At 32.2% G+C, this 27,930-nt stretch overlaps 1 protein-coding gene across 5 annotated transcripts in view; it reads right to left on the bottom strand.

Annotated features, from left to right (window-relative positions):
• LOC131671095 (armadillo repeat-containing protein 8-like) overlaps positions 1-23,173 on the bottom strand; it is a 70,166-nt gene extending 46,993 nt beyond the window's left edge. Inside the window, exons 1-8 of one of the 5 annotated variants that reach the window (XM_058947636.1) lie at positions 22,157-23,173; positions 21,430-21,515; positions 21,158-21,216; positions 20,769-21,088; positions 18,981-19,475; positions 18,611-18,902; positions 18,030-18,553; positions 8,473-8,639 (exon numbers count right to left, since the gene is read on the bottom strand). In XM_058947636.1, coding sequence (XP_058803619.1) covers positions 8,473-8,639; positions 18,030-18,553; positions 18,611-18,902; positions 18,981-19,475; positions 20,769-21,088; positions 21,158-21,216; positions 21,430-21,515; positions 22,157-22,183 — 1,970 coding nt within the window. In that variant the 5' untranslated portion in view covers positions 22,184-23,173. Of the gene's footprint in view, positions 1-8,472; positions 8,640-18,029; positions 18,554-18,610; positions 18,903-18,980; positions 19,476-20,768; positions 21,217-21,429; positions 21,516-22,156 lie in introns of all 5 variants that reach the window. The other 4 variants (XM_058947397.1, XM_058947552.1, XM_058947317.1 and 1 more) reach the window with 4 other exon arrangements.
• Between the last annotated feature and the right edge of the window lie 4,757 nt (positions 23,174-27,930).

The raw sequence follows: 27,930 nt of genomic DNA, 5'->3' as shown, positions 1-27,930 counted from the left end.
CGATCTAGGACCGGGTTATTCCCTTATTAAATATATGTACACACCCCCTTCTTTATACGCTATCATCAATTATAATAAGGGACTAGGAATAAAGGACGTATATATTTACTAATTTAGTCACTAACTTATTCCTTACCGACCCATTGCAGACCCTGTGGGTCTTGATACATTGCCGAGGACGGCAACGATTCTAAGGGGGGAGGGATGTTACGTGACGTCTTATTATGTTACAATTATATACTATCGAATAATATTTTGCTCTCGGGATTTCCGTTCGGACATAGTATAGCTAGCAGTATTCGTGTGCGCGACTCGGTGGGAATGAGCGGCAGAGGCTGATTCACGCTGAGTCAGCATGCTGGGACAGCATGCTGCAGTCAGCGTGCTTAGCTAGGTAAGACGAGCCGCTACGAGAAGCGTAAACGCCTAAAGCATATGCGCGAGAGAGAGATGGTATGCAAGGGACAAAGGCTATATAATAAACCGGCGAAAACAACGCGATAGAGAATTAGTCAGTTAGGAGCAAGCGCTCAATTAAGAAGGCCGCATATTTTTCCAACTGAAGTTAAAACCATAATAAGAGTTTGAGAATATAATTGTTTGAGTTGCGATTAAATATTAGAAGTGTTGAGTACAATTGTTTTAATAATTTTGTGTAAACGAAAATCACAGGAATTATCATTGTCTTGCGTGTTGCTACAGTATTGTATAAAAAATATATTGGACCAGTTGATCTGATCAGATTTAAAGAAAAAGTGATTGGCCACATCACGAAGCGAATAATATTTCGGACCAATTTATATTTACAATATTAATACAGAGTGAGTAATACTTTTTATGTAACCAAAAAAAATAATAGACATCGCGAGGCGAAATCTCTATTCTGCTCAACTTATTTATGTTGTGAAAGAGACTAGAATAAATATTATAATTATAAACACCTATAAGTGTATCCATATGCTTCCCCACTATATTAAAGAGAATCGTTATTACATTTTTGCTTTTAATAAATAAGCGAAGAACGTTATAAACGTTCAATTATTTATTTTACAAAAACGATATCGAGTACCGAATTATAATTAACAGAGATTTCATTATTGACGCACGAACGGGCCGGGGTGCCCGAAAGCCTGACCCGAGAGCCTTCGTACGGGACAAACTCGACTCGCGCGAGTTGTCACCTATCATAACGTCTCGTCTTTTATTCTCTTACGCTATGTAAGATTCGATGTATTATAAGCTATTTTTTCGAGAGGTTCAATCATAAGTTTTAAAGTTTCTTTAACGATTTTTTCAGTTTCGTATTTTTTAAACTTTAACGATTGATATTTACGAACTGATCTGACGAAAGACTTCGCTGTATTAGTCGAACTATTCATGTTGACGGTTTATTAGCTATTTGCAAACTATCGATCTTGTTTCAAATGGTTTGTATTTATAATGAACTTATCGAACACCATTTTATATCTGCCAGCATCAATCTTTCGATTTTTTTCTATCACCAGAAAACTATAGTCACCTTTCTAACAAGTTGAACAAATGTCTTTGAAACTTTGGTATAACATATCAGTATTCATATAATCATTATAAACATGCCTTAAATTCATATGATCTTGATGAAAAATTATTAAAAAGTTAAAGTTATCACGAACTAAGTATTTGAATACTTGTGCATACGACTGATACAAGTAAAAGCAATTAACACTTTTATGTCTACTCATGCAGAAAAAGCTTTTACATTATCTTGCTTCTCATATGCAAAATCATCAAACATCATAATTGAATTTTCTCTGACTTTATCTGGCGTTAGAGCATCTTCGTGTTCGGTGAAAAGTAAGTATTGCACTCCTCTGCAAACATATAAATGTTTTCAAATTTCAATCCATTAGAAAGAATTAGGAGGGGTAATAACGCATTTGTCTTCCTATAGTTGGATGAACCGCAACATACAAGACGGATACTATTTGGCAGTAAGTCTCCATGTCGATTGACTTTTTTCCTTTTACTCTCTGTCAGAGTATCGAAATTTATTACTAGGAGCTCCAAAAATTGTTCCCGAATATCCATATCGTGCTAATTTATTATAAAATCTGAAGTACAAAACTATAAAAGCTTATTTATGAAAATTGTAGCTCATTCATTCAAGAACACTTAAACAAAGATAATTATTCACAGGAAGTAAAACAAGAAAAAAGGTAGGGGATTCGTGAACAATCTAATAAATAAGTTGTCTTTTAAAGCTCATATACCTAGATATCAATACTGCAGACCGGGTACGAAGCTACAAAAGCGGTGATCCTGGCAATAATCCTCTGGACCGTACACTTAAACAACACAATATTGCTTATTTACAGAATCAAGATAATCAAGCACGAAACATTGCGACTAAAGTGTTGGCTGAAAAGCTTGGCAAGTTAACTGCTGCGGAAAGAAGATTATAAATTTACCAAGAATTCTTCCAATATCCAAAACTGGAGGATTTTTTCCAGCACTCATACCTGTTTTTGCTAGACTTAGCGCACTCGGATATTTAGTAGGCAGTGCTGCTGGAGTAGCACAGTTTATAAACCAAGCAACTGTAGACAAAAAACAATTGGAAAAACAGACAAGACATAATAAACGAGTTGAAGCTCTAACACTTAGTAAAAGTTTGCGTTGGAAACCTCATCAAAATAGTTTTAGCTTTGTCCTTAATAAAACCGGTAGAATAATGAAGACTAAGAAAAAAATTGTTGGCAAAAAATAAAAGTTATAAGTAGGCAAAAAAAAACTTGAAAGTATGAGTACCATATCATCCTTTAACAGATTATGATATAAAAAGTATGCTAGCGAATTAAAGATTCCGAATTTCTGTGGTGTTTATATGAGAAACTCTTTACCAAAACAAGGACCACTAGAAGAATGTGCTATTGTGAATCTTGATGATAGTTCAGGGCCAGGCACGCACTAAGTTGCAAATCGAAAAAGTGGTAAAAATTTATTTTACTTTAACAGCTTTAGCGACTTAAGATCACTTTTATATCTCATTCAATATTTTAAAATTTATCCAATTAAGTACGATTATAAAAACTAAAAATTATAATACTTATGTATGCGGTCATTTAACTTTAAAATTTGTATGTGGTTTACTCGAACATAGTAATAATTACAACTTGTATAAATAGCTAGTTTGACAAATAAAAATTTCATTTTAATATAATCACTCATCATGGTTAAATCATTAACCCCAACCTTATCTGGTATATCAGCAATATTGGAAAAATATTGCTTTCCACCCATTGAATTAAAAAAAGATAAAACTTATGTTTTTGGTTTAGTAGAATTCCTTACATTCAATTCAATACCAAACATTGATGTTGGTCATAAGTTCAAAGTTGGTTCGCAAGAGATTGAACTACCCACTGGCAGTTATAAAATTTATAATATTGATCAATATTTACAAAAAAAACTGAATCCACTAGGAATATAAATCAACATCAAGCATAACAATAATACTTTGCATAGCGAACTAATATGCAATTAATTTTCAATCATCTAACTCAATTGAACGCTTACTTGGCTTCATACAATGATTGCTAAAAACCAATATAAACCATATATCCGACATGTCTGTAGCCATTCTCAAAGTAAATGATCTACGTGTCGAGTGTAACAGAACATCGGAAGCTTATATAGGGCACATTCCAGACTAAGACGATCAACTTTTCAAGGATAAGTTTCGGATTTTCTTGAAACTTGGTCTACATGTTGTCTATATAGTAGTGTATTTAAGTATGGATTATTAGATCATTATAATAATTATATGAAAAGTTACAAACAATTGAAAAGTTTTGACGAAAAATTTTCAAAAATTTATATCTACGCAACCATTTAAGTTGTCGTAGCCAATTTTTCTTTTAATTACGCATAAAAGGGTGTACTTTGAAGATATTAAGCGAACAATACTTTAATATCAATTTTTCAAAAAGTTATTAACATTTTTTTAAGCAATTGATCATATATCAAAATGTGTTATTTTTATTTAAAAAATTCTTTTTTTATTGAATTCCTTGACATTTTTCCTTTAAGAATCCGTTTGAAAATTCATTGAGCTCACAGGCCCTGCGACGCTCGCTCGGCCGCGCGTCGACGCTGCTACCAAACTTATCGACTTATCGGCGTCGTAGAATCGTCGGATCAGCGTCCACTATTATCGCTCACTGTGTCACATCTAATGATCGCTCGATGAATTTTTTAAACGGCGTCTTAAAGATAAAATGTCAAGGAATTCATTAAAAAAAGAATTTTTTAAATGAAAATAACACTTTTTGATATATGATCAATTGTTTAAAAAAATGTTAATAACTTTTTGAAAAATTGATATTAAAGTATTGTTCGCTTAATATCTTCAAAGTACACCCTTTTATGCGTAATTAAAAGAAAAATTGGCTACGACAACTTAAATGGTTGCGGAGATATAAATTTTTGAAAATTTTTCGTCAAAACTTTTCAATTGTTTGTAACTTTTCATATAATTATTTTAATGATCTAATAATCCATACTTAAATACACTACTATATAGACAACATGTAGACCAAGTTTCAAGAAAATCCATAACTTACCCTTGAAAAGTTGATCGTCATAGTCTGGAATGTGCCATAAATCGCAATAAAGGTCACAGTATTCATGAGTTCTTTCCAGCCGTACTACCTGGTCATGAGATCATTGAAATTCCTAAACAGATCATATATTTGCCTTTAACTGTCAATATAATTAATCATTTACAGTTACGTTTAGTCGATTAAGACGGTGATTAATTAATTTTCAAGGTAAAATATAACAATTCGTCATAATAATTATAACAATTCGTTATACACAACAATTCGTTTACATATAAAAAGAGTTTCATGATGAAAATAGTTTATCATTCTTAAGCAGGTAATGGCTATATAAATGTCCCATCATGAACTCATAAAACCAGTTAAAAGTTTAACACATCACAAGATTCAGTTTCTGAAGAGTCTCAATTTCAATATCATCGGAAAGACCGCTCAAGGAAAAAGAAGAAAATACTTCAAAGTCTAGAAAAATCGAAGTGTCTATTCATTTCTTACTATAACGTGAAAGATGTAGGAAATACTTAGTGTACAAACACCAGTCACTTTTGACGAGTCTGTCACTGATTATAAAATTCATGCATATCAACCATACACCTCGTAAAACTTTAATAATAGTGATGAAATTCGTATTGCAGTTCAATATAAAAATTTATATCATTTAGAATCAAGAAGTTCTCTACATGTAGTTGGAAAACTAATGAGAAATGATGGTATTGTAGTTATTGGTAAGAAGTTCGTAAACAATGCTATTTGTCACCTATTTGAAGATATTCGTTATGAAATTAATTCTGTAGAGATAAATAAATGTAAAACGTTGGATTGACCAGCACTATGAAAGGTTTAGTTTCACTCAATCGAAACCAGAGCAGATTTTTTGAAAATACAGGATAGCTTCATGTAGAAGAAACTCGAAATACATTAGATGTTAATGGTAACTTTGATATATCATTACCACTTTTAATAATCTTAGGATTTGCAGAAGATTATCAAAAGATTATTGTGAATGTAAAACATGAACTTATTTTAACTCAATTGAGAGATAATCAGAATACAATCGTGCAAAATTGTGTGAAGATTGGCGCTGATGATGTGTATGAAACTCTCAAACTAGAAACAACTCGTATTGAATAGTTGATGCCTTATGTTATCATGTTAGATAAGCATAAAATATAGCTTTTTTATTTGATTTAAAAAGATGTTCTAATTCTATAAGTTTTCGATCATGGAAACTTTATCAGTATTCATCACTTCCGCAAATATCTAAACATATTTGGACTGTCAAATCGTCCAATTAATTAGAAAAACTAAGATTTATCATACTCATTTTTCAAGCTAAGCGCAAAACTGACAAGAAGAGAAATGCTAGCAATTTTGATTATTGTAGCATAACTGATGTGAAACTCTTTCTTAACTCCGAGCAATATCCTTATGGCAATTTGAATTTTGACCTCGACAAGAACCAATGCTTTATCTTATATGGCGCGTGTGCGTGTATGTGTGTGTGTATGTGTGTGTGTATACACAATTTCAACTAAGCTACTACAATAGAGATTATATGTATAATCCACTTTTAGACAGAAAATAATTTATTACGAATGCATCATTCATAATGATAAATTATTCAAAACAAAACGACTCACTGAAACAAGCTGCTATCGATGTACGTTTAAAGTTTAAGGCTAAAAATAATATTCCTGATGGTATAGCGGCATACTGTTTAATTTTACATGATCGCATAATTAAGTATAATCCTATAAGTGGATATGTTAAAAAACTTGTATAAATATGATGATATTTATAATGACAATTTGTAATACAGTTTTTTACTGAAAAAAATAAATACAAATGAAAATCCAAGTACTGCTCTTTTTACTTACCTCTACTGCAATTATTATTTAATTCAAAACACCAAGTTCCTTTCAATCATTTCAAAAATAAGTATCGACGTGTTTGGACGCAAACTAAGAGATATTGATAGTAAACGTGGTTTGACTACATTACAACACTTTCTCTTGATAGAAATCCAAAATATACAAAAATCTATAACTAAATTGAAATGTGAGATACAACAGAAAAGAACTCAATATGAAGTTCATTAACGTTTACTGACATTCGTAACCTAAAAAAGAAAGCGACATTTAAAAGCTTGGGTACAGAGCAAAGACGAGACTCATTCTAATTTTTTTCCAGCAAGACCTCTGGATTTATAAGCAAATAGTTTCTAGTCCAAACCATGCTCATTAGAATACATTTGCATTCATCAACGTGGACTAAAATATCAGTGCACAATACGCTCATCTCCTAGAGACCAACGGGAGTTCGAAAAATAAAAAAAAAAGACAAATAGTCTATATGAAAATCAGTTGAAAAAAATTATTTATTTATTCATCTCTAAAATTATTTGTAAAAATTATTTATTCATCTCTAAATTAAAGCCAAAGTTAGAAGATTTTAAAAAACTTTGAAACATGATATGTTCAGAACAATTTATTGTCTATGTCTCTTATGAATGAATAAAAATACATTTTTATCAAATAGTATTTTTTTTTGCTTTTCACCCATTACTCATTACTTGTACGCATGGGGGAATGGAGCATGGGGACGATCGCTAAAGTAGTATGGAGACTCTCATCGGACTGCGACACACGCCGATAAAGAAAACGGCGGTACTACCGGGACCGATAAAAAAGTGTCGGTACATCAGGGTGACTTCTTTATTGACTTCTGGTAAGAAAGAAAGTAGTTGCTCGGATGATAAATGTAGGTCAGGATTCCTATAACTCCTACAACTTATGCTCCTACAAGTAAAAATCAATAAAGAATTTTATCGTGATGTTCTGAAACGATTGCGTGATGCAATAAGAAGAAAACAGCCTCAATTTTGGTCAAGCGGTGACTGGCTCTTTCACGACCACAATGCGCCAGCGATTCATCGAAACTTATACAACAATATTTGATAAAGTACCAAATAGTACGGCTTTGCCAGCCTTCTTACAGTCCTGACACAGCTCCCCGTGACTTTTGGCTATTGCCAAAATTAAAAATGTCATTTAAAGAAAATCGGTTTGACGACGTAGAGACAATTCATACAAATGCAACGAGTACACCAATGGCTATTCCAAAAATTGACTTCCAGGGTTGCTTCAGGAAGTGGAAAAGACACTGAAAGTGCGTTATTCAATCAAATGGGGTCTACTTTGAAGGATGTCATTCGTCCGACGACGAAGATTAACCCAGCCTGAAGATATGAAGGTATTCCGAATACTTTTCGGACACACCTGGTATACACATTGTTATGCTACATGTGATAGAAGATTTTAACATGTGTTACTTAGCTACATCTGTGATTTCAATTCTTTTAAAGTTAAATTCATTTTTTATTGCTATTTAGAAATGTTAGTTTGACTTTTATAGTGGAGTAGTAAAGCATAATTATTTCTATTGGTTAACGAGGGATGAAGGTTAAAACGCGAAGAATACATTTATAACGGAACAAAACTCCGCTTATAAGTATTCACATATATGCATCTGCATGTTATATGTGTAAATAAGCTCAAAATATAACTTTATTATTTCTAGTACGACAACGCCTGCGAAAAGACGTCTGTGCATTCGGTTGTGACAAAACAAAGACTGTAATTTAATATTGAATTGTTACTTACATTTTATGAAAATTATTAATTCAAGTAATTATTTTCATAAAGTGACTTAGTACTGATCATATAAGAACTATAAACCATAGTTCAGCTTTAAATATCAATTTTAGATTGGTAAATTTGATAAAACTAGGGTAAAGGAAAAAATACAACATAGATAACCTGTAACGTTCTTGTTTAAAAAGTGCAAAGAAAAATATTTTCATAAAAAATCATACTTATCAAAAAGCTGCGTATCTTTCGTATGTCGTAGCTGTAGTAAGATTCGATACAATCCTAATTCCTTTAACCGTGATTGACGTTGTGCAGCGCCAGGTTCTTCTCGCCATACCAAATTACAAACACAAAAAATAGCAGCTACTTGCAGTTTGACATTACTGTGCATCTGTAATGATAAATCTATAGAATTTCAATTTTTTAATATACTGATATTTAATATACGAGGTGTGTTCAAAAAGTAAGATGACTTTGTATTTTTAAGAAAAAATATTTATTTATTTATCAATATTTATGTTGTCCCCTTCAAGTAATCCCCCTCAGATACAATACACTTATGCCAACGGTTTTTCCAATCCTCAAAGCACTTCTCATAAGCACTTTTCGGTATAGCCTTCAGCTCTTCCAGCGATGCAGTCTTTATCTCTTCAATCGTTGCAAATCTCCGTCCTTTCATATGTCTCTTTAGTTTTGGGAACAAGAAAAAGTCACATGGGGCCAAATCCGGTGAATATGGTGGCTGACGCATGATTGTGGTGTTGTTTTTGGCCAAAAAATCTCTCACAAGCAAAGATGAGTGAGCAGGGGCATTATCGTGATGCAAAAGCCATGAATTGTTTTTCCGTAATTCTGGGCGTTTTCTTTGTATTGCTTCTCGCAAACGGCGCATAACTTCAAGATAATACTGTTTATTGACCGTACGTCCATATGGTAAGAACTCCTGATGCACCACGCCATGGTAATCGAAGAAAACAGTGAGCAAAACTTTGATATTTGATCGAACTTGGCGTGCTTTTTTCGGTCTTGGCTCATCTGAGCTCTTCCATTGGGACGATTGGACTTTGGTTTCGATATCATAACCATATACCCATGATTCGTCACCAGTTATGACCCTTTTGAGTAAATCTGGGTCGCCGTTGACGTCATTCAACAGTTCTTGAGCGATGCTCATGCGACGGTTCTTTTGGTCAAAATTTAGCAATTTCGGAACAAACTTTGCTGACATACGTCTCATGCCCAAAACGTTAGAAAAAATTTCATGGCATGAGCCAAGCGATATACCAACATCCTCAGCAACTTCTCTGATAATGATTCGACGATTTTTCAGAACAATTTTCTTCACTGCTTGAACGTTTTCATCAGTTGTTGACGTGCTTGGGCGTCCAGAGCGAGGCTCGTCATTGGCATCTTCTCGGCCATCTTGGAAGAGTTTGTACCACTTGTAAACATTTTTTTTACTCAGAACAGTTTCACCGTATGCCACCGTCAACATTTCAAGTGTTTCGGAGCACTTTATTTTATTTTTTACACAAAATTTGATGCAAATCCTTTGATCCATATTTTTCGATAGCAAGAAATCGCCGAGCACGCAAAACACTTATAACCTTTACGCCTCTCACAACCAAACAAACAATGCTATACACTTGAAACTTGGTACAGATGTTCGGAAAGAGTGTAGCAACATAACAAAATAAAAAAATCGATAATCGAAAGTACGTTGCCCGTGAAATTTGAAAAGTCACCTTACTTTTTGAACACACCTCGTATATATACTGTATATACAGTATATATAGTAATATACATATATATATATATATATATATATATATATATATATATATATATATATATATATATAAGGGTAGGGTTATTTATAGCACTAACAGAAATATGTACTGTATATATATGTACTATATATATATAGTAGCGTTAGATCGCTAAACACCGTGTCGTTAAGTGCCAGTTATGACATAAGTACATTATTAGCATTTTAACGCAAGTGACATCTAAATCCGTCAGCAGTATTAAAAGCGAGGGGTAAGAGTGGATCAGAAAAGAAGTCAAAAAATTATATAGCTAGGGTCGACGCTGGTAGTAGGCTCTATAGTCACACCTACATAGTAATTTAGAACAAGTATTGTTATGATATAAATTTAATACGTACAGTGCCCGTCAATTGCTTTTGCCCACCCAAACAAAGATTTCTCAAAACTTTAAAGTTTAATATCTCAGTGAAAAATTGATATACAGAGACCAGCCAGAACGCGTTTGAAAGGTCTTTTGAAAATCTTTTATATAGTATGTATAGCAAATATGATTAGTTCATTCTCTAATTGTTTCTAACGATAATTCGTCGTTGAAAATTCGATTTTTTTTACTCACCTTTAACTCCTACCTGTACCGGAAGCAAAAGCCATAAAAAAATTTGAAGTAGACCATTTTTTAGCTCTTTCCTAAGGCTATACAAGAAGTTTATTAGAAATTTGAATTCTCCAAGTATATTGCGTGCAATTGAGTTTTTACCAAAAAATGATCATTCTTGTCAATCCAAAAAATCTCGATAAATATAAGAGATACAAAAATATTTATTGGAAAGAAAATGTTTATTACTTAGAGTAGAATATATGACAGAGTTTTTTCAAATTTTTTTTCAAATTTTTTTTTGAAAAAAAATTTTTCACTATACTTTTATTTGCTCTAATTAAAAAAAAAATATTACATATATTTTTCACGAAGTAAAACAAAAGTATTCGCATTCTATTTGTTATAAAAATAGTTTGGCTCACTGATATCATTTTGAATTTTAGATATAATGGTGTTACAATTTTTTTAAGAGTTTACAGTTGGCGTTATATTATCGTAAGTATTAGTATTATATTTAAAAATTATTATTTATCAAAATATTGTCAAACAGCGGTTATATTTAGCGGTTGGTGATTGATAAGAATTTACGCTAGTTTTCACTGTATTTTATTCCATAACTGGATATTAGTATGAAATTATTATTTTCAGATATAATTGCTTTGACTATGGCAAAGAAGAAAAATCTATCTGTTGAAAAACGTTCAATGATTGTGGGCCTCCATAAAGCTAGGAAAATCAATCGCCAAATTGCAAGTGACCTGAAAATTCCTAGACTTACTGTAGATTACAATGTTAATAAATTTCTTAAGAACGGCACTATAGCTAATAGATATAGAGGAAACAAACCAAAAGTGACAACTAAACAACATGACAAATATATATCACTAACCAGTTTACGTAATAGGCAATTAACTATAGCTGAAATCAAGTCTGACATTCAAAAAAATTTCAAAGAATTGATAAGCGAATCAACTATCAGAAGAAGACTTCGAGGTCAAGGCCTTTTTGGTCGAATAGCTGTAAAGAAACCTTTACTCAAAGAGGTGAACAGAAAAAAACGTTTGTTTTGGGCTAGAAAGTACAAGAATTGGACTACAACTGATTGAGAAAAAGTTCTATGGAGTGATGAATCGAAATTTGAAATCTTTGGAACCAAGAGAAAAATTTATGTACGTTGAAGAGTGAATGAAAAATTTTCAGAAAATTGTGCCAACAGTTAAATATGGTGGCGGATCGATAATGGTATGGGGATGTTCTGCGGATTCCCGTGTTGGCAACCTTGTAAAGATAGAAAGGATTTTGAAAAAAGAAGGGTATCATAACATCATTCAAAGGCATGTAGTTCCATCAGGAAGTAAAATAATTTGTGCTAATTTTATATTCCAATAAGATAATCCAAAATACACTTCCAACCTTTGTAAGAATTATTTAAAAAATCTTGAAGAAAAGAAATAACTTAAAATAATGGTTTAGCCTCCTCAATCTTCCGATTTAAATCCGATTGAAATGTTATGGGAAGAGTTCGATCGTGCTGTCCGGAAGGTATGCCCTACATCAAAAACAGATTTATAGAATATATTGCATCAAGAATGGAAGAAAGTTTCTGAAGCTATTTTTAAGAAACTAGCAAACAGGATGCCTAGAGTTTGCCATGCAGTAATAAAAAGTAAAGGCAGACACTTTGATGAAAGTAATGTTTGGTTTCTTTTAAAGTTTTATGTTACTTATTATTAATATTTATTTATTATTATATTATGACGATTTATTATATAAGTTTAAATGATTGCTACCTATTCGTATGTCAATTTATGATTTCAGTTGAAAAAAAAAATTGTTTCATGAAATAATGCTTATTTTTTTCTATTGGAAAACTAAGAATAACAGTTGTAAGAGAAATACATTGTTGTATGTGTAATGAATGTGATAATCTATTAATCTTGTTTGAATAATAAATTTATATGAATATTAAATATTTGTACATCAATACAACACCTCCAATACTATATTTATGGAGTAAGTATACATATAACTGAATTTCATATACATTAAAAAAATATGTAATGTGGAAAAAAATTTTTTTTCGAAAAAAAATTTGAAAAAATTCTATCATATTCTACTCTAAATAACAAACATTTTTTTTTCCAATAAATATTTTTGTATCTATCATATTTATCGAGATATTTTGAATTGACAAAGTGGTCCTTTTTTGATAAAAACTCGATTGCACGCAATATACTTGGGGAATTCAAATTTTTAATGAGCTTCTTGTTCGAGGTTTGTCCAGAAAGTATCGGGCCTACGTTTATATCTTCGCGCCATAGTGTTCGAGCGACCTCTACCGGACAGAAACATAAACAGTAAAGCCTCACGAACCTATTGGTTACTTACTGACACCTGCCGGACGTATAGTTCATGCGCAGCGTGTCTTTGTTTACAGTGCCTTTTTTGCGTTCGTCGGATTTTGATATTGTCAAAAATGACTGAAAAACAAGATCAACGAATTTGCATCAAATTTTGCTTTTAACTCGGGAAAACGAGTTCGGAAACTATTAAAATGATGCAAAAGGCCTTCGGAAGCGAGTGTATGAGCAAAACACGAATAAAAGAGTGGTATAAACGGTTCAAGGATGGTCGCACTTCTGTCGATAGTGATTCTCGTTCCGTCCGACAAAAACCTTCGACGACAAAAACCGCAGATAATATTGAGCGGGTGCGACTTGCAATCGAACAAGATCGTCGTATGGCTGTGCGAGAACTAGAAGAAGACCTTGGGATACCAAAAACTATCATTTCAGAAATTTTAATTGAAAATTTAGGAATGAAACGCGTGTGTGCGAAATTCATCCCAAAATTGCTCACAGCAGAGCAGAAGAACATTTGCTTAGAAATCGCTCTGGACAATCTGGAAATGGTCAATAATGATGATAATGTACCTAGAAAAATTATTACAGGTGATGAATCATGGGTTTATGGTTATCATCCTTCAAACAACAATCTTCACAGTGGAAGCATTCTGAATCGCCAAGACCAAAAAAAGCACGTCAAAGTCGGAGCAATGTTAAGTCAATGTTGATTGTTTTTTTCGATTGTGAAGGTGTTGTACATCACGAATATGCACCAACAGGTCAGACAATCAATAAAGAATACTTCAAATTTTGAAACGTTTGCGTGATGCAGTAAGAAGAAAACGGCCGCACTTTTGGGAAAGTGGTGACTGGCTTCTCCATCACGATAATGCGCATTCATCCAATCTTGTGCAGCAGTTTTTGAGCAAACACAATATCGCATTGCCTCGACAACCTCCATACAGTCCCGACATAGCCTCTTGTGACTTTTGGCTGTTTCCAAAACTAAAAAAAACCACTCAAAGGACACCGATTCGATGACAAAACAACGGTTGAAAACATTACGACGAGTATACTTAAGGCTATCCCTAAAAGTGAGTTCCAGGACTGTTTTGAAAAGTGGAAACATCGATGGAACCGTGTTATTCAATCAAGTAGGGATTACTTTGAAGGATGCCAGCCACCAGATGATAAAAAATAACGCTAGCACAAAAATATAAAGGTAGGCCCGATACTTTCCGGACAGACCTCGTATATCCTTGGAAAGAGCTAAAAAATGGTATACTTAAAATTTTTTTACGCCTTTTCCTTCCGGTACAGGCAGGAGTGAAAGGTGAGTAAAAAAATCAAATTTTCAACAATGAATTATCGTTAAAAACATTTAGAGAATGAACTATCATATTTGCTATACATACCATATAAAAAGTCTTGGAAAGAACTTTCAAACGCGTCCTGGCTGGTCTCTGTACATCAATTTTCCATTGAGATATTAAACTTTAAAATTTTGAGAAATCTCTGTTTGAGTAGGCAACAGCAATTGACGGGCACTGTAACAGATGGTAAAATCTCCACAATCTAAATAGCAACAATTTTTATTATTACGCAATAAACAGATAAATATAATAACAATAATAGAATAAATAATAATAGAAAACTCACTAATGCAAAATGTTTCCAACTCATAGTAACATTATTATAAAAATAATAAAATGACACAATACTGCACACAATATCACAAAGGTACGTCGACGATAGGAGTAAGAGAAAAGGTCATCGAAGAGGTCTAGAGTAGGCGAAGAACTAGTCATGGATCTAGTTCCACGTTTCTTCCTACTTGACAAGAGTAATGAGGTATTATCTGAGACGTATGAAACTATAAAAAAACAAGTAACCTAACTGAACTTATGGAATATGCTTTACGATGACTTGTCGAGACAGAAGGCGCCTGAGGGCACATCTCTCGTCGCCTATGTAAACGACGTCGCAGTAATAATCGTCGTATGTTTCTCGGAATTGACACTGTAGACGCTAAACATGATCACGGTGCGAAAAGATAAATAAATGAGACAATATAGACTGAAAATTATGTTTAACAAGATAGATTTCAAGTCCATAAACTCCTAAACCCACAAACCTCGAACTAAAACTTCAAAAAACCCGATTTCTGAACTTAATGTTCCATTCAATTTCAGTTTGAAATTTGTGGGTTTAGGGCTTGTGAGTTTTGAATTTGTTGGTTTAAGATTTGTGGATTTGGAGTTTAAAGGTTTCAGGTTTCAGGTTTGTATATTATAATGTGTATAAGTTTTTTTAAGGTTCATGCTTGTTAGAGTATAGGATAGAATCAAAAATTGATCACGCTCTGCTTTCCACTAAAATTATTGAAAGGTTTTTGGCATGAATTACTACATTATAGTTAAAAGTTAGAAACTTTTTGACGCTACTAGAGAACTAAAAGCTTTAATTACGAAATTTGAAGTTGGCGTGGTGACTATGAAAAATGAAAATAATACTTTGCAATTACTTGTGAATGATTTGTAACTAAAATATACTAACATCACTAGATTTCGAAAAAATCATGTGCTAGGCAACGTTTGGGTTAAATATGATGATTTATCACATGGTTTTTCATTGAATAATCACGTGATGGATCATGTTGAATCGTGCTATTAATCATATAATAAATCATGTAAAGAACCACGTGATAAATTTTATAATTACAATGGATTTGGTCTAAAGAAAGTGTATCGATTGAAAAATCGTTTGATATAGGTCACGTAATGGATCATATAATATTTAAAAATATGGTTTACAACAATTTTTAGTCGACATTGTGACAATGAACCAAATGCGTCCAATCGCCAATTCCCAATCGTCCAGCTAATGTGTTACTATTAGAAGTAAAAACATATAAATAATGCTAATTGTGAATTAATTTGAAATTTATGTTTTCCGTAATTATTTCATAACGAGTATTTTCAGTTAAAAAAAGGTTTCTAATACTAGCGATGTCGAGTACGTACAACATGTATATAAATCACGCTATTTTTCTCGAATTTAATTTGAAAGTATAACAAACTATTAAAATGTTAATAAAAAAACTTTCTTTATAAGTTAGTTTATACCTTTTTACCAAACATTTTTTTAATAAAATGACCACATTTATTTAAATCATATAAAGAATTATTTAATAGAATGAAAGAACTCAATGCGAAAACAACGAAAACTGACCTGAAAAAATTATAGAAAAACTACGAGTGAATGGCGAGGATAGCAAAACTTATTAATATTCCACATAATTAAAATTTTCTTAATAAAAACATTTCAAAAGTTGAATACTCCCAGATCAATATTAGGTAGTTTTAATGTAGTTATCAATTTTTTGTCCAATCCAAATATTATTATAACCCTACATTATAAAGAAATAAATATTATTTCTTATTACAACGATACATGTATCTGAAAGATTAAAAGATAACAAGTACTATGATATAAAAAGGACTGTACCTATAAATATGGGTTATTTTTCAAATATCCAGCAATGTCAACTACTTTAACGTAGACAATATCTTCTCAAAAATGCTAGTCTAAGAGTTGTTCTGAAAGAAATGGGTTATTTTTTTTCAATAACCTAATAATTTTAAGTACTCCATGACTCGTCTAGGTTAAAAATCCACTTTTAACAAATATTTAACATAGACGATTATTCTAGAAAATAATCCATGCTTATTAATACATCTTATATACGCATAATTCTTAAAGAAGAATCCAACATAAATGTAGATCTATGTTACCGACTGATCTTTCTGATGCATGTATCACTGACGTAAAAAACATTATTTGCTCTTTAACTACTCGTTATATTTTCATTGGATAGAATAACTGCGTGTGATTTTTGCGTTCTAAAAATTCTAAGAACATAATTTCAAAAAACATTATAGTATTCTATAATTACATCCCTTCATGATGTAATAACATATTTCGATAGACGTTTACAGTTGTAATTAGTGCATTTTCAAAAAAATTTTCCAATAATTTATGTAACAAAATAAACCCGAAATCACTGTTTAATATTTTTATCATGATAATCTATTGATTTACATCCTTTGTTGTCTACTTTGTTCGAAGAGAGGACCTTTTACATAGAGATCAGTCAGTTTTTATTTTGAGATTAGTATGATTAAATCAATCAATTCAAGTTAAATTCATGCGAACTATACTGATACGCATTTCCAACTTATAAACATCCATTAAAATCTGCATTAATCTTTCATGAGTGTATTCAAAATACACACACATACATACATACATACACACACAAACTATGTACACTAGGCGTGGGTTAATTCGCGACCCGGGAAATTAAAAATTGAAAATAAGCTAGGACATTTGAGCACCACTGTGACCGACCTAGGTTAAGATTACAGATTTTATTTATTAAGATGTAAGGTTATGCTTTAAGCCGAAATGGCTTTGTCTAGAAATTATTGTCTAGAAATGATTACAGTGGTGTTCAAACGACCTAGTTTATTTTCAATTTTTAATTTCCCGGGTCGCCAGATCATTCACGCCTAGTGTACAAGTAACTATCTTTTAATCAATCGGATCATGAGTGAAGGAGATTTACTGTGTCGTTAGATTTTTTTTAGAAGAAGACGATGAGGCTGAAGGATGAAGATCATATTTTCAGACCAAATCTACTATAATCTTATGCTCAACACATAATTCTTCACATGATTTATTGTGTGACATATTTTTAAACTGTTGATATAGATTATTATTATATCATTTATCACAGGGTTATTCATATGATTCATGATATGATTATTAGTAGAAAAAATCATGTGATGCATCATATATTATGGTATGTTATATAATAAATCATGTGATATTTTGAGATGGTTCTACTCGCACCGAATCAGGCGCCGTTCTTGACAGTACTAGCGGAATTATATCACGAGTGCTATAAAGTAATAAACGTAACTTATGTCATTAAATGTTACTTATGTCACCAGTATCGTTATGTATTATTAAAATTTTTTTAATGTCCAATCACACAGCTATTTTACCATGTAATCCATTAATTTTTTAAGAACATCTTCATTAGCCATAATATGATCTCTAGCTCGATCGCCATCTGCTACATTTGCTAAAATGCAAAGAGCTTGTTCTTTAACATCGGCTGGATGTACAGGATCCTCAAGAACTAGAATAACTGCTTGCATTACATGCGCGGCATGGTCAGCCATTATTCTATCTATATGAGTTTTAGTTGACAAAAGATTTCTCAGCAAGCCCAATGTTTTCATCAGTACTGATAATTCTGGATCAGCAAGAAGACGAAATATTTGATCTGTACCAAGGCATGTTAATATTTGAGACTTAACCCGTTGCTCGGCTTGAAAAGCTACATTCATAAGAGCCCAAATTCCATTTAATCGCAGTGCTGGATCTGATCTCTTTGTTAATGAACATAGTAATTCAACTCCTCCTGATTCTAAAATAGGCTCTTTGCTAGGACTGAATTCTAACAAAAGATTACATAATGTACCTGAAGCTACTGTTAATAAGTCATCTTCTCCTTCATTTTTTCCTGAAAGAAATCAGTGATGAGATGACTCAAAAATTTAATTAAGTTGGAATAACCCACCATCAGAACCTTTATCTGCACCATGAAGTAACTGCATTAATGGCCTCCATACAGCATGATCTTGGAATGTCGTCCTAAGTTGTTGGACACTTCGAGATAATGAATGAAGGCATCGTACAGCTGCTAAACGAACTTTTGAACCACCAGGGTCTTGAAGACCAGCTACCACTTGTTCCATTAAATTTTCAGTTTCTATTATTCTTTTACGAATATCTTCATCGTTAGCTCCTAATGAAGCAAATGCTCTGAAAGCTGCTTGTCTCATGTCTTGCAATAAAGCTGCATCTAAAGTCTTTTAATAGTTAACATTTCATTAAAATTATAAGCTATGTATACAAAATAAATTTTTGTTATTAAAAAAATTTATTACCTGAGAATTTGGTTTAAGAAATTCTGCCAATGTAGGAATAAGATGATTGCTAATAGATGCAAGTCTCTGTAAATCAGTATCAACTTCCGTTAAATATGCTAAAGTTTCAGCAGCTGCTACTCTTTCTCTTGCAGGTCTTTCTTTATGACAAAGGCGTATTAAACAAGGCAGGGCTTTGTAAACAACTCTAGAATCTGTAGCTGGCAGGGCTTGAGCTCTATACATGTAAGATATACAACGTGCAGCCTCAAGCTGTATTAGAGAATTTTTATCTCTTCCTGTGAGACGACTTAGTACATCCGGAATATATTTTCCTTTTTGATTGTCTGAAGTTTTAGTAGATATTATCAATGATGCAACTTCTTGATTTTGATAGCACATGTTAGCAAGGCATGCCAATGCTGGTAATTGAACATCAGCAAGTGTACTTTCTAATTGTTTTGCAAGAGTATTGATTGCTCCACTTTTTAGTAAAATATTTTGTTCTTCATTGATCTGGAATTTACAATAGAAAATTAAATATTATTCATTAATGAAAGTTATTGTGATTGAATCGATACTTTAACAGCTTATTTCATTTAAACCTTACTTAAAATTATAAATATTGCACATTAAATTATAATTTATACTCAACAATAAAAAAAGCATTAACTTTTTATTCTGTTTCTAAATGGAAAAAATTGTTTTTTCTATTGATAAGCTAAAGATTTTACACACTCCACAGGAAGTGAAGTGCTATGCCCATAGCATATTGTAACAGTAATTTCAGAAGATGTGGGAGCAAACTGTAATAATCTACTTGAATAATATTATGACTTCCAATTATTAACTTTCAAAATTAAATGACAATATAATGGCAGAAAGTGATGAAAAATATTAGTAAAGGTGAGCAGCAAATTGTTATTGATATTTTGGTTTGTAATTTTTTTAATAGTACTCACGTGCATAAAATAAATTTTTAATGATGTATTCATCAAATTCAGTATTCAAAGAATCCATGACGGATCAACTTTAATGAAAAATGTAATCGTTAAGTATATCAATTTGCAGGGCTAAATTGTCTACTTGGCAGAACACATTAACTTATGACTCATAACAATAATGCAAGAAGTTAATGAAGTTCATGACACAGAAACTTAAAATTCTTACATTAAGAAAAATACTTGAATTTTCCCAGAAGTAAGTTAAAGTCCACGTGATATTGAAAAAAAGGCTCAATTTTATATTTTTTTGCTAATTATTTATGGATAATTGAAATTAATATTCAATTCTTTTGCAACGGAAAAATGCCCTCCTACTGACTAAAGTTTTTTTGATGTATTGTATCCCAGGTAAAAAGAATTGCAAGGTATATACAATGTTTCAAAATTTTTGTTTTTTTTAACAAAAATTATGAATACATATTAATTTTTGTAATGATTTATTTAAATGTTTTCTTGCAACTTATATGGTTATTTTAACAAAGAATTTCAAACATATACAACTAAAATGATGATGTGTCAAAAAATATTCTCAAAGCTAATACTAGTTAACTTTTTCTGATATTAAATGGTTGTCATCATAAAAATGATTACATATCTTTCCCAAACCTAGTTAAAATATATGCAATGTAATAAATATTCGAGATATACAGTTTTACTCCATGCTTACAGTGCTTAGCTTTGCCCTAATTAGATACTTTTATGTGTCATGTTTAGGCTCCATCTTCCTTTTTAATTTACCATTAATTTACCATTACTTTACCATCCCCAGTACTTATTATACAATTCCAAATTTTTGTTCCTTTACCTTACAAGCAGTTGTCAGTATCATGGCAACATAAACTTGACAATTTATTGATATGTTTGACAACTGTAGAAGACATGGAATTAGTTCTTGATCTTGAAATATTAATGAGACTGGTGCTGATGAATGTTGAAAAATTGTTCTTAAACACCTCAAACAAGCTTCAACCAGCAAATGATGTAATTTAATATCTTCAATATTTGATGAAGATTCGATAGATTTTGACATAACTTGTAATAGTGAATTAACTACACCCAAATCAATTAAGGCTAAAACATGTTGATCAGTTCCTTTTGCTAATGATCCTAGAGTAACTGCAGCTTCTAAACGAATGTTATCATTTGTAACATGATCAGAATCACATAAAAGTTGTAAAAGCCTGGGGACAACACCTTGAGCAATGACTGAACCTTTTTGACGATTGCTCCCAATCACAGAATTTTTCAAACATCTGAAAATAAGTACATTAAAAAAATACTTTTCTATCAACGTACTTTAAGAATAAGGTAATAAATATTAGCTTATTTTTATATTTAATAAATTTAAATATAATTAGTAATAATTAGTATTATATTTTAATTGTAAATGGTAGTATTTCTTATAAAGTACTATTAATATTTTTTATTAAATAGAACTTGCAAAATTAGTATTTTTGTTTACTTACATAATTGCATCTAAACATTTCTGATGATCTGTTGCATATAGCTCATCTATATAACTTCGTGAACTTTCAATATCCTGTAGATTAAACTAATATTCATAAACTAAAAATCATTTTGCATAGAATAACATATATGGATGAATGTATAAAAATGCACTAGCATAGTAAAGACAAGTCAAATAACACTTTAGCAACATCTTGAATTTCTTTTATATTTTTACATTATTTCTACAAAGTACAGTTGATTCTTATTTGATAGATCTCTCAGAAATATTTTATGTATAAGATTTCTCAGTCTATGATAACACCATTTTTAATTTTGAACACTATTGAAGTAATGATTAAAAAAATTAAAAAGATCCAAATAGGCTTAAAATATAAATTAAAATATAATTAAAGTTACTAAAATTAATAAATAATGTTAATAAAATCTAAATTAGCAAATGTTTGATAAATAAAAAATTATCTAACACATATGTTTTTAATACTTACAACAACATTAAATTTCAATTTTATTCAAATAAGGTAAAGGTATTTCATTATAAACTTTATTTAGTTAGATCTGAAAAGTTTTGCTACTTTTAGCTACTAATAAATTAGAATAGTGGAATATATATAATAACTTTTAAAGATTTGGAATCTTAATATTTTGATTATAATTTTTTGATTAAGCTTTATTTACAATCACCCATATATTGAATATTTAAATTTTCATTAACTGATTTCTTACCATGAAAGCTTGCATCACAGACACCATGATATATTTAGCTTAGACGTGATAAAATTTACTTGAAAAACGTATAATAATTTATGCAATGGAATAATAGCAACAATTAATTACAAACAGCTTTATGAAGCTCAAGTCAAACTAAATAAATACAATAATATAACAAAATGATTAAGAATGTATACAATTCAATTAAGAAAATGACTTGTCCAATAAATTATTTCCAAAGAATTATAAACAATTCAAGTTTATTATAAGATATTCTTAATTTCTAAAATTTTAACATCCGATTTTTATTATTATCATACCCATTGCAAGACTGGCAATGCCTGTTTTTATTTTTGTACTATTCATTGGCACTGGCTATACCATACAGATAAAATAGTTAGCAAGCACTTATAATAAATATTAATTTGCAGTACATCTAGAAATTACTCCTTAAATGCTCTCTAAGAAAATGAAATTGCTTCCTATATAAAAATTATTTTTGAAAATTTATTAGTAATTATTTATTTTTCAATAAAATAATAATAAATTAAATATTAGACACATGTGAGTAATCAAATTATTCGCCACAGACCATATTATGCTTCTAGTTGCGTCCTAAATTGTTTTTTAAAATAGTAAAGTCAGAGATTAGAAATCTAAATAATTAAAACACATCAGCTTTATTTAGAAAATTGATAAATAAATTATATCATTAGATAGTTCGTCGAAAATAAAGCAACTTTTGTAGCAGTCATTCGTTCGTTAGTTCGTCCACAATTACTCGTTTAAAATAATTAAAATGAGTTTTAGGTGGTAGGCCTAGCAGCCAAGACTCATTCAGGCTATATAATTATAAAAACCGGATCTAGAAAATTTAGTTATAAATCAATCTTTAGTTCATCCTATACATCAATGGCATCTAGTAGAAAATCGTCGGTAGAACGATTATTTAACGATATATAAATGAAAAACCGTTTTATCCCCCTCAACTCTTACGGCACTGCCTGGAGCAGAGCGCGCATGTCCGTTGGATATTACCATGCCCTAGCACCATGAAGACTGTATACAGGAGGCGAGGCAGCGACGTTTTATCAGGGAGTAAGAGAGAAGGAGACCCCACTCATACGGTCGGCCAACAGAAATCTGGGACGTTTTCACCGGCAAAGATCGCCAGGCTCGCTCATCGGAATAGCTGACACTAGCTAGCGTCAGACCCCTCTAGCGAGTGCCATTCGTACTGCGTAGTAGGTTGATTTTATCTACCGTTCCCTGTCAACTGACATGCAACAACGTATATAAAATTATGCTTCAAAACTGTGCTTAATGATGATGACGATATGATTTGAGTTGACATAAATGATAAGTTAGCTATTGTTAAAATCAGCTTGCTCGGCATTTCATATGTATGCGCATGCGCGCGCTTTGTGGGAGCGTGTGTGTGCTGTGTCTTCAAGTTAAGGCCTGCGAGCCGCCGATTCTATATACAAGCAAGGAGCTCATTCCTTCTGCAATCGCTTGGCAGTGCGCAGCAATAAACACTTTTTCCTATTGCAACTCGTGTGTACTTTTAATATCCTCCGCCTATATTACAACAGGTTACGGGCCCCAGCACGCTTCCGCTGCGCGAAGATTGACAAATAATCAAGTAAGTGGAAGTGAGTGATTTAGATGAAAAGTGTAGATGAAAATTGACGAAATCGCGAGTTTTACAGAAGTGTGAGTTTTTTTAAAAAGGTTGCGATTTAGAAGTATGAGTGTTATTAGAGGATTGGTGAAAAATAAACTAGTTAAAGAAAGTAGCATCGCGAGCTCTCTTTTAGAGGCTGTCGTAATAAAATTTTGGAAGTTCGTTTGAAAGCAAGCGTTGCATGTCTCGACCGGCAAAGCAAATGCGCGACGTCATGACGCCGAGCCGAGCACGTGTAAAAGGCATAAAGAACCGAGCAACAGGTCGGCGCGTGTCTGAAATTCCAGAAATAGAAAAATTAAAAGAAAGAATGTGAAACGAAAACAAAAGTATTTGGGATATAATTTCAAATCATCAAATGAAGAGATATAATAAAATAGATGTATTTCGAAAGTAAAAATTGATGTGATTATGAAATTAAATAGAATTAACTAGAAGAATAAATTAGAATGATTGTTCTTAAAAATTAGAAGTATTCGAAGAATAAACTAGACGTATTCTATTGATGAAAAATTAGAAAGTTGTTGAAATTATAAAATGTTATAATGTACTAAATTAAAGTGAAACTAATCATAACATAAAGTTAAATTGTAAAGTCGAGAAATTTCGGGCGATGTTCGAACGTTTTTCTCTCAATAGACTAGCATAAGCTTGGAACACATTCCTGATGCTTTGTATGTGTGCGATCGCCCCCTGCTTAAAGGACTTTGTCGTACGACCCTTTAGTGGGGTGCACGTGTTGAGTATTAGTGTGTGCTAAGAGCAAACGTCGTTTCCAATCCGAACTATCAAACGTTTTGACGGGAAGGAAAAGAAACTGCTATATATCCATGAGAAACTAATTGAAATGTTTGGTATTTATCTAGAGGTCTACTACTCATCGAAATGGGAGACATCTCAAAATATGGTGATGCCGAAAGTGGCACTCCTCCGGGAACGCCACCCACCTTAAGACAGGGTCATGTTTCTCATGGTAAGTATAACAAAATGATAACAATCAAAATAAAATTATATGCATATAAATTACATGAAAAAAAAACTTAATTAGAAGCCATATTAGAAGTAGATGTGCGGATCCGCCACTAGAAGTTCATTGTAGAAGTTATAAACAAAATCCAAACATTAATTAAATTTTCGTTTCATCTAAATGACGCAAACAGCAACAACTCTGTTGAGGAGGCTCTAAGAAGCTCCGGTTCTATTGAGGAAAATGTTGTAGCTCAGGAAGGTGTTGATGACTTCCCAGCACAACCTTTGATGAACCCTGCTCCAGATGTTCAAACAACATCTAGAGGAAGTGTGGACTCTGCCAGAATAGCTGATGCCGTTCTTGACAGAGTCACTTTAGAAGTGATCAACAGACTAAATCAAAGGTTCCCTGGTTTGCTTGAACCAAGCATACCAGCTTCTTTTCTTTTGCCGTCGGACAGAGGAGCAAACAGCATGCTCAGACAGAGACTAGAACAAGTGGAAGAGATGCTGAAATCTAATGAAACAGCGACTGCAACTCTGAAGTCAGCTATGGCAGCAGCAGAAGGGGTGCTTCAAAAGAACTTAGATTTAGAAAATGCTACTATTAGACGTTTAGAGGTAAATCAGTCACAGCCCAACAATTCATTAACTCCGAATAGCTCGACTCCTTTAAATAATATTAATTTACCAACCCGAATACCAAATAATTCTGATATATTAGATGACACAGACATTAATTTTCAAAATGTAGTACAATCAGTTTCAATTAACACTGTGAGAGAATCCGTCACTAAAAATTCTTTTGACGTTAATAAAGAATTATCTGAATCTATAGGCGCGTTAGCACACTCTATTGCGAAAAACAATAATGTAGCGAAAGATAATTTTAAACGTGAATACAAATTGACTAGAAGCATGAACCTAAACATTTGGTTTGACTATTTGAATTCTGAATTAGAAGCCAGAGATCTTTTAGATGTAATAGATCCTTCAATATCTTGTACTAAGCCATATGATACATTGGAAAAGTCTAGAAGAAACAAAATAGTAAGAGACATAATAATTAATCATTTAGAAGAAGATTATCATAAGAAAATTTTAGATGTTAAAGATCCTATTACTATTTTGTCAATAATAAAAGATGCAAAGAAACTTGAGAATAACGTCTCTGAAGTAACAGTAAGATATTCCATGAAAATAGGTAGAAGCGAAAAGGTCGATAAATTTTGTGACAGGTTTAATGCTATAATAAAAAAGTCAGAACTTTGTGGAAGGGAATTACCTCTTACCGAGGTTGAAAAGAGATGTGCATTTTATCAAGCTGTAAAAGACGAATTCCCAGGACTTAGCATTGCATATTCGATCAAAAAGGCTAATCCAGAAAACAGCAACATGACTTTAGATGAAATAAAATCTATCGTGTTGCAGTTAGAAGCAGATGCCCATAGAAGACAACTAGAAGCTAGAGGTCAGGCAAGCGTAGCAGACGCAACTCAAACTGCCTTTGGTCACCGTGGTGGCACTGATGCCTGTTGGCGTTGTAATAAGCATGGGCATGCAAAAGATGACTGCCCACTCATTGCAACGAATGAGTGGTTCTGTTATGTTTGCCGCAGGATAGCTTCTCACAACGGAAGAAACTGTCCTAACAATGGACGAGGCAATTATGGATCTAGAGGGTACGTAAATAATATTTATAGAGGTCAAAAGGTTACAAAAGGGGTCAAAATTTAGAGGGAGTCGGCTACAACGGAGGTTTTAGAGGAAGAGGCAATAATAATTATAATAATAGAGGTAGAAGTAATAATAATCGAGGTAAAAATAATAAAGGAAACAGAGGCGGGAGTATATTTAGAGGTAAAAGTCGATCTTTTAAATCCAACGCTAGACCATATACCCCACACAATCAGCATCAGAATAACGCTAAAACTGCAGCAGCACATGCAGCGGTTCAAGGTAAGAGTAATACTCATACCTCAATTCATAATATAAGTTTCCTGGCTGATTCCGGTGCAACAGAACATATAATAAATAAGGGCTTTATTCTATCCAACTTTAAAGAATGTCCTGGGGCGGTTATTAGAAGTGCGAATAAAAATAGTACTGCTGATATTAAAATAGATGGAAAAGGGGACCTTGTTCTAGAAAAACTTGATAGTCAGGGTAAAATTATTGTACTGCCAAACGTTCTAGCTGCGGAAAATATTAGTGAAAATCTAATGTCGCTTAGAAAGTTTGTTGATGCAGGTTTTAGTATATATTTAGATGATCGAATTTTGAAAGTTTTAGACAAAGAAACAAATCATGTGTATTTATCAGGCGTTTATAATAAACCAAATTGGATTATTTCGCTGAGTATTAAGAGTCCTGTTGATGTTCTAGAGGAAAAATATCATAGTTATAGATGCAACGCGAGAATGATCACTCTTGGTGAAGCCCCTGATGAAACTCCTATTAAATCATCTAACGAGTTAGACGAAAATAACCAAAATAAAAATATAGATGCTGAACTTGAGAGGGAGTGCATTGTGGAAGAAATCAATTTTAGTTCAATACTTAACAATAATCCCTCACTCAAACATTTAAATTATAAATTGGTAGACATAGATAGTTTAGAAGATGCAGATAAAATAGAAGACCTGTTCACGTCATTTGAATTAGAAAAATACCCACTGAAAAATTAAACAAAGGTATGTTATGGCATGCTAGATTAGGTCACCCTTCGTTAGCTTATCTCAAAGAATTACAGAAATTAGATGTAAATTTGAAAGGAATAAAATTCGACGAAAATATAATGAACTATGAGACCTGTATCCTTGCAAAATTGACGAAACTACCATTTAAAGAAACAAGAACCAGAGCTATCAAGCCACTTTATATGATTCATGCAGATACCATTGGTCCAATTAAACCAACTTCATTCCCAGATCAATGTCGATATATAATAGTTTTTGTGGATGACTACACCAAATTTGCATTGGCCTATTCGGTAAAACACAAGTCTGAATCAGGTGATTGTTTAGAGGTTTTCCTGATTAGTGCACGAAATCTACTAGGTAGAAATGAAACGGTCAGTTTTATCCGACCTGATAATGGTACTGAATTCACAGGAGGAAAGTTTTTGGAAGTA

Source organism: Phymastichus coffea, unplaced genomic scaffold (assembly GCF_024137745.1).
Source record: "Phymastichus coffea isolate CEN01 unplaced genomic scaffold, Cenicafe_Pcof_1.1 PCOF00001, whole genome shotgun sequence".
Taxonomy (NCBI): Eukaryota; Metazoa; Arthropoda; class Insecta; order Hymenoptera; family Eulophidae; genus Phymastichus; species Phymastichus coffea.
Note: the sequence above shows the minus strand (reverse complement) of the source record. Positions and strands in the feature narration are given on the sequence as shown.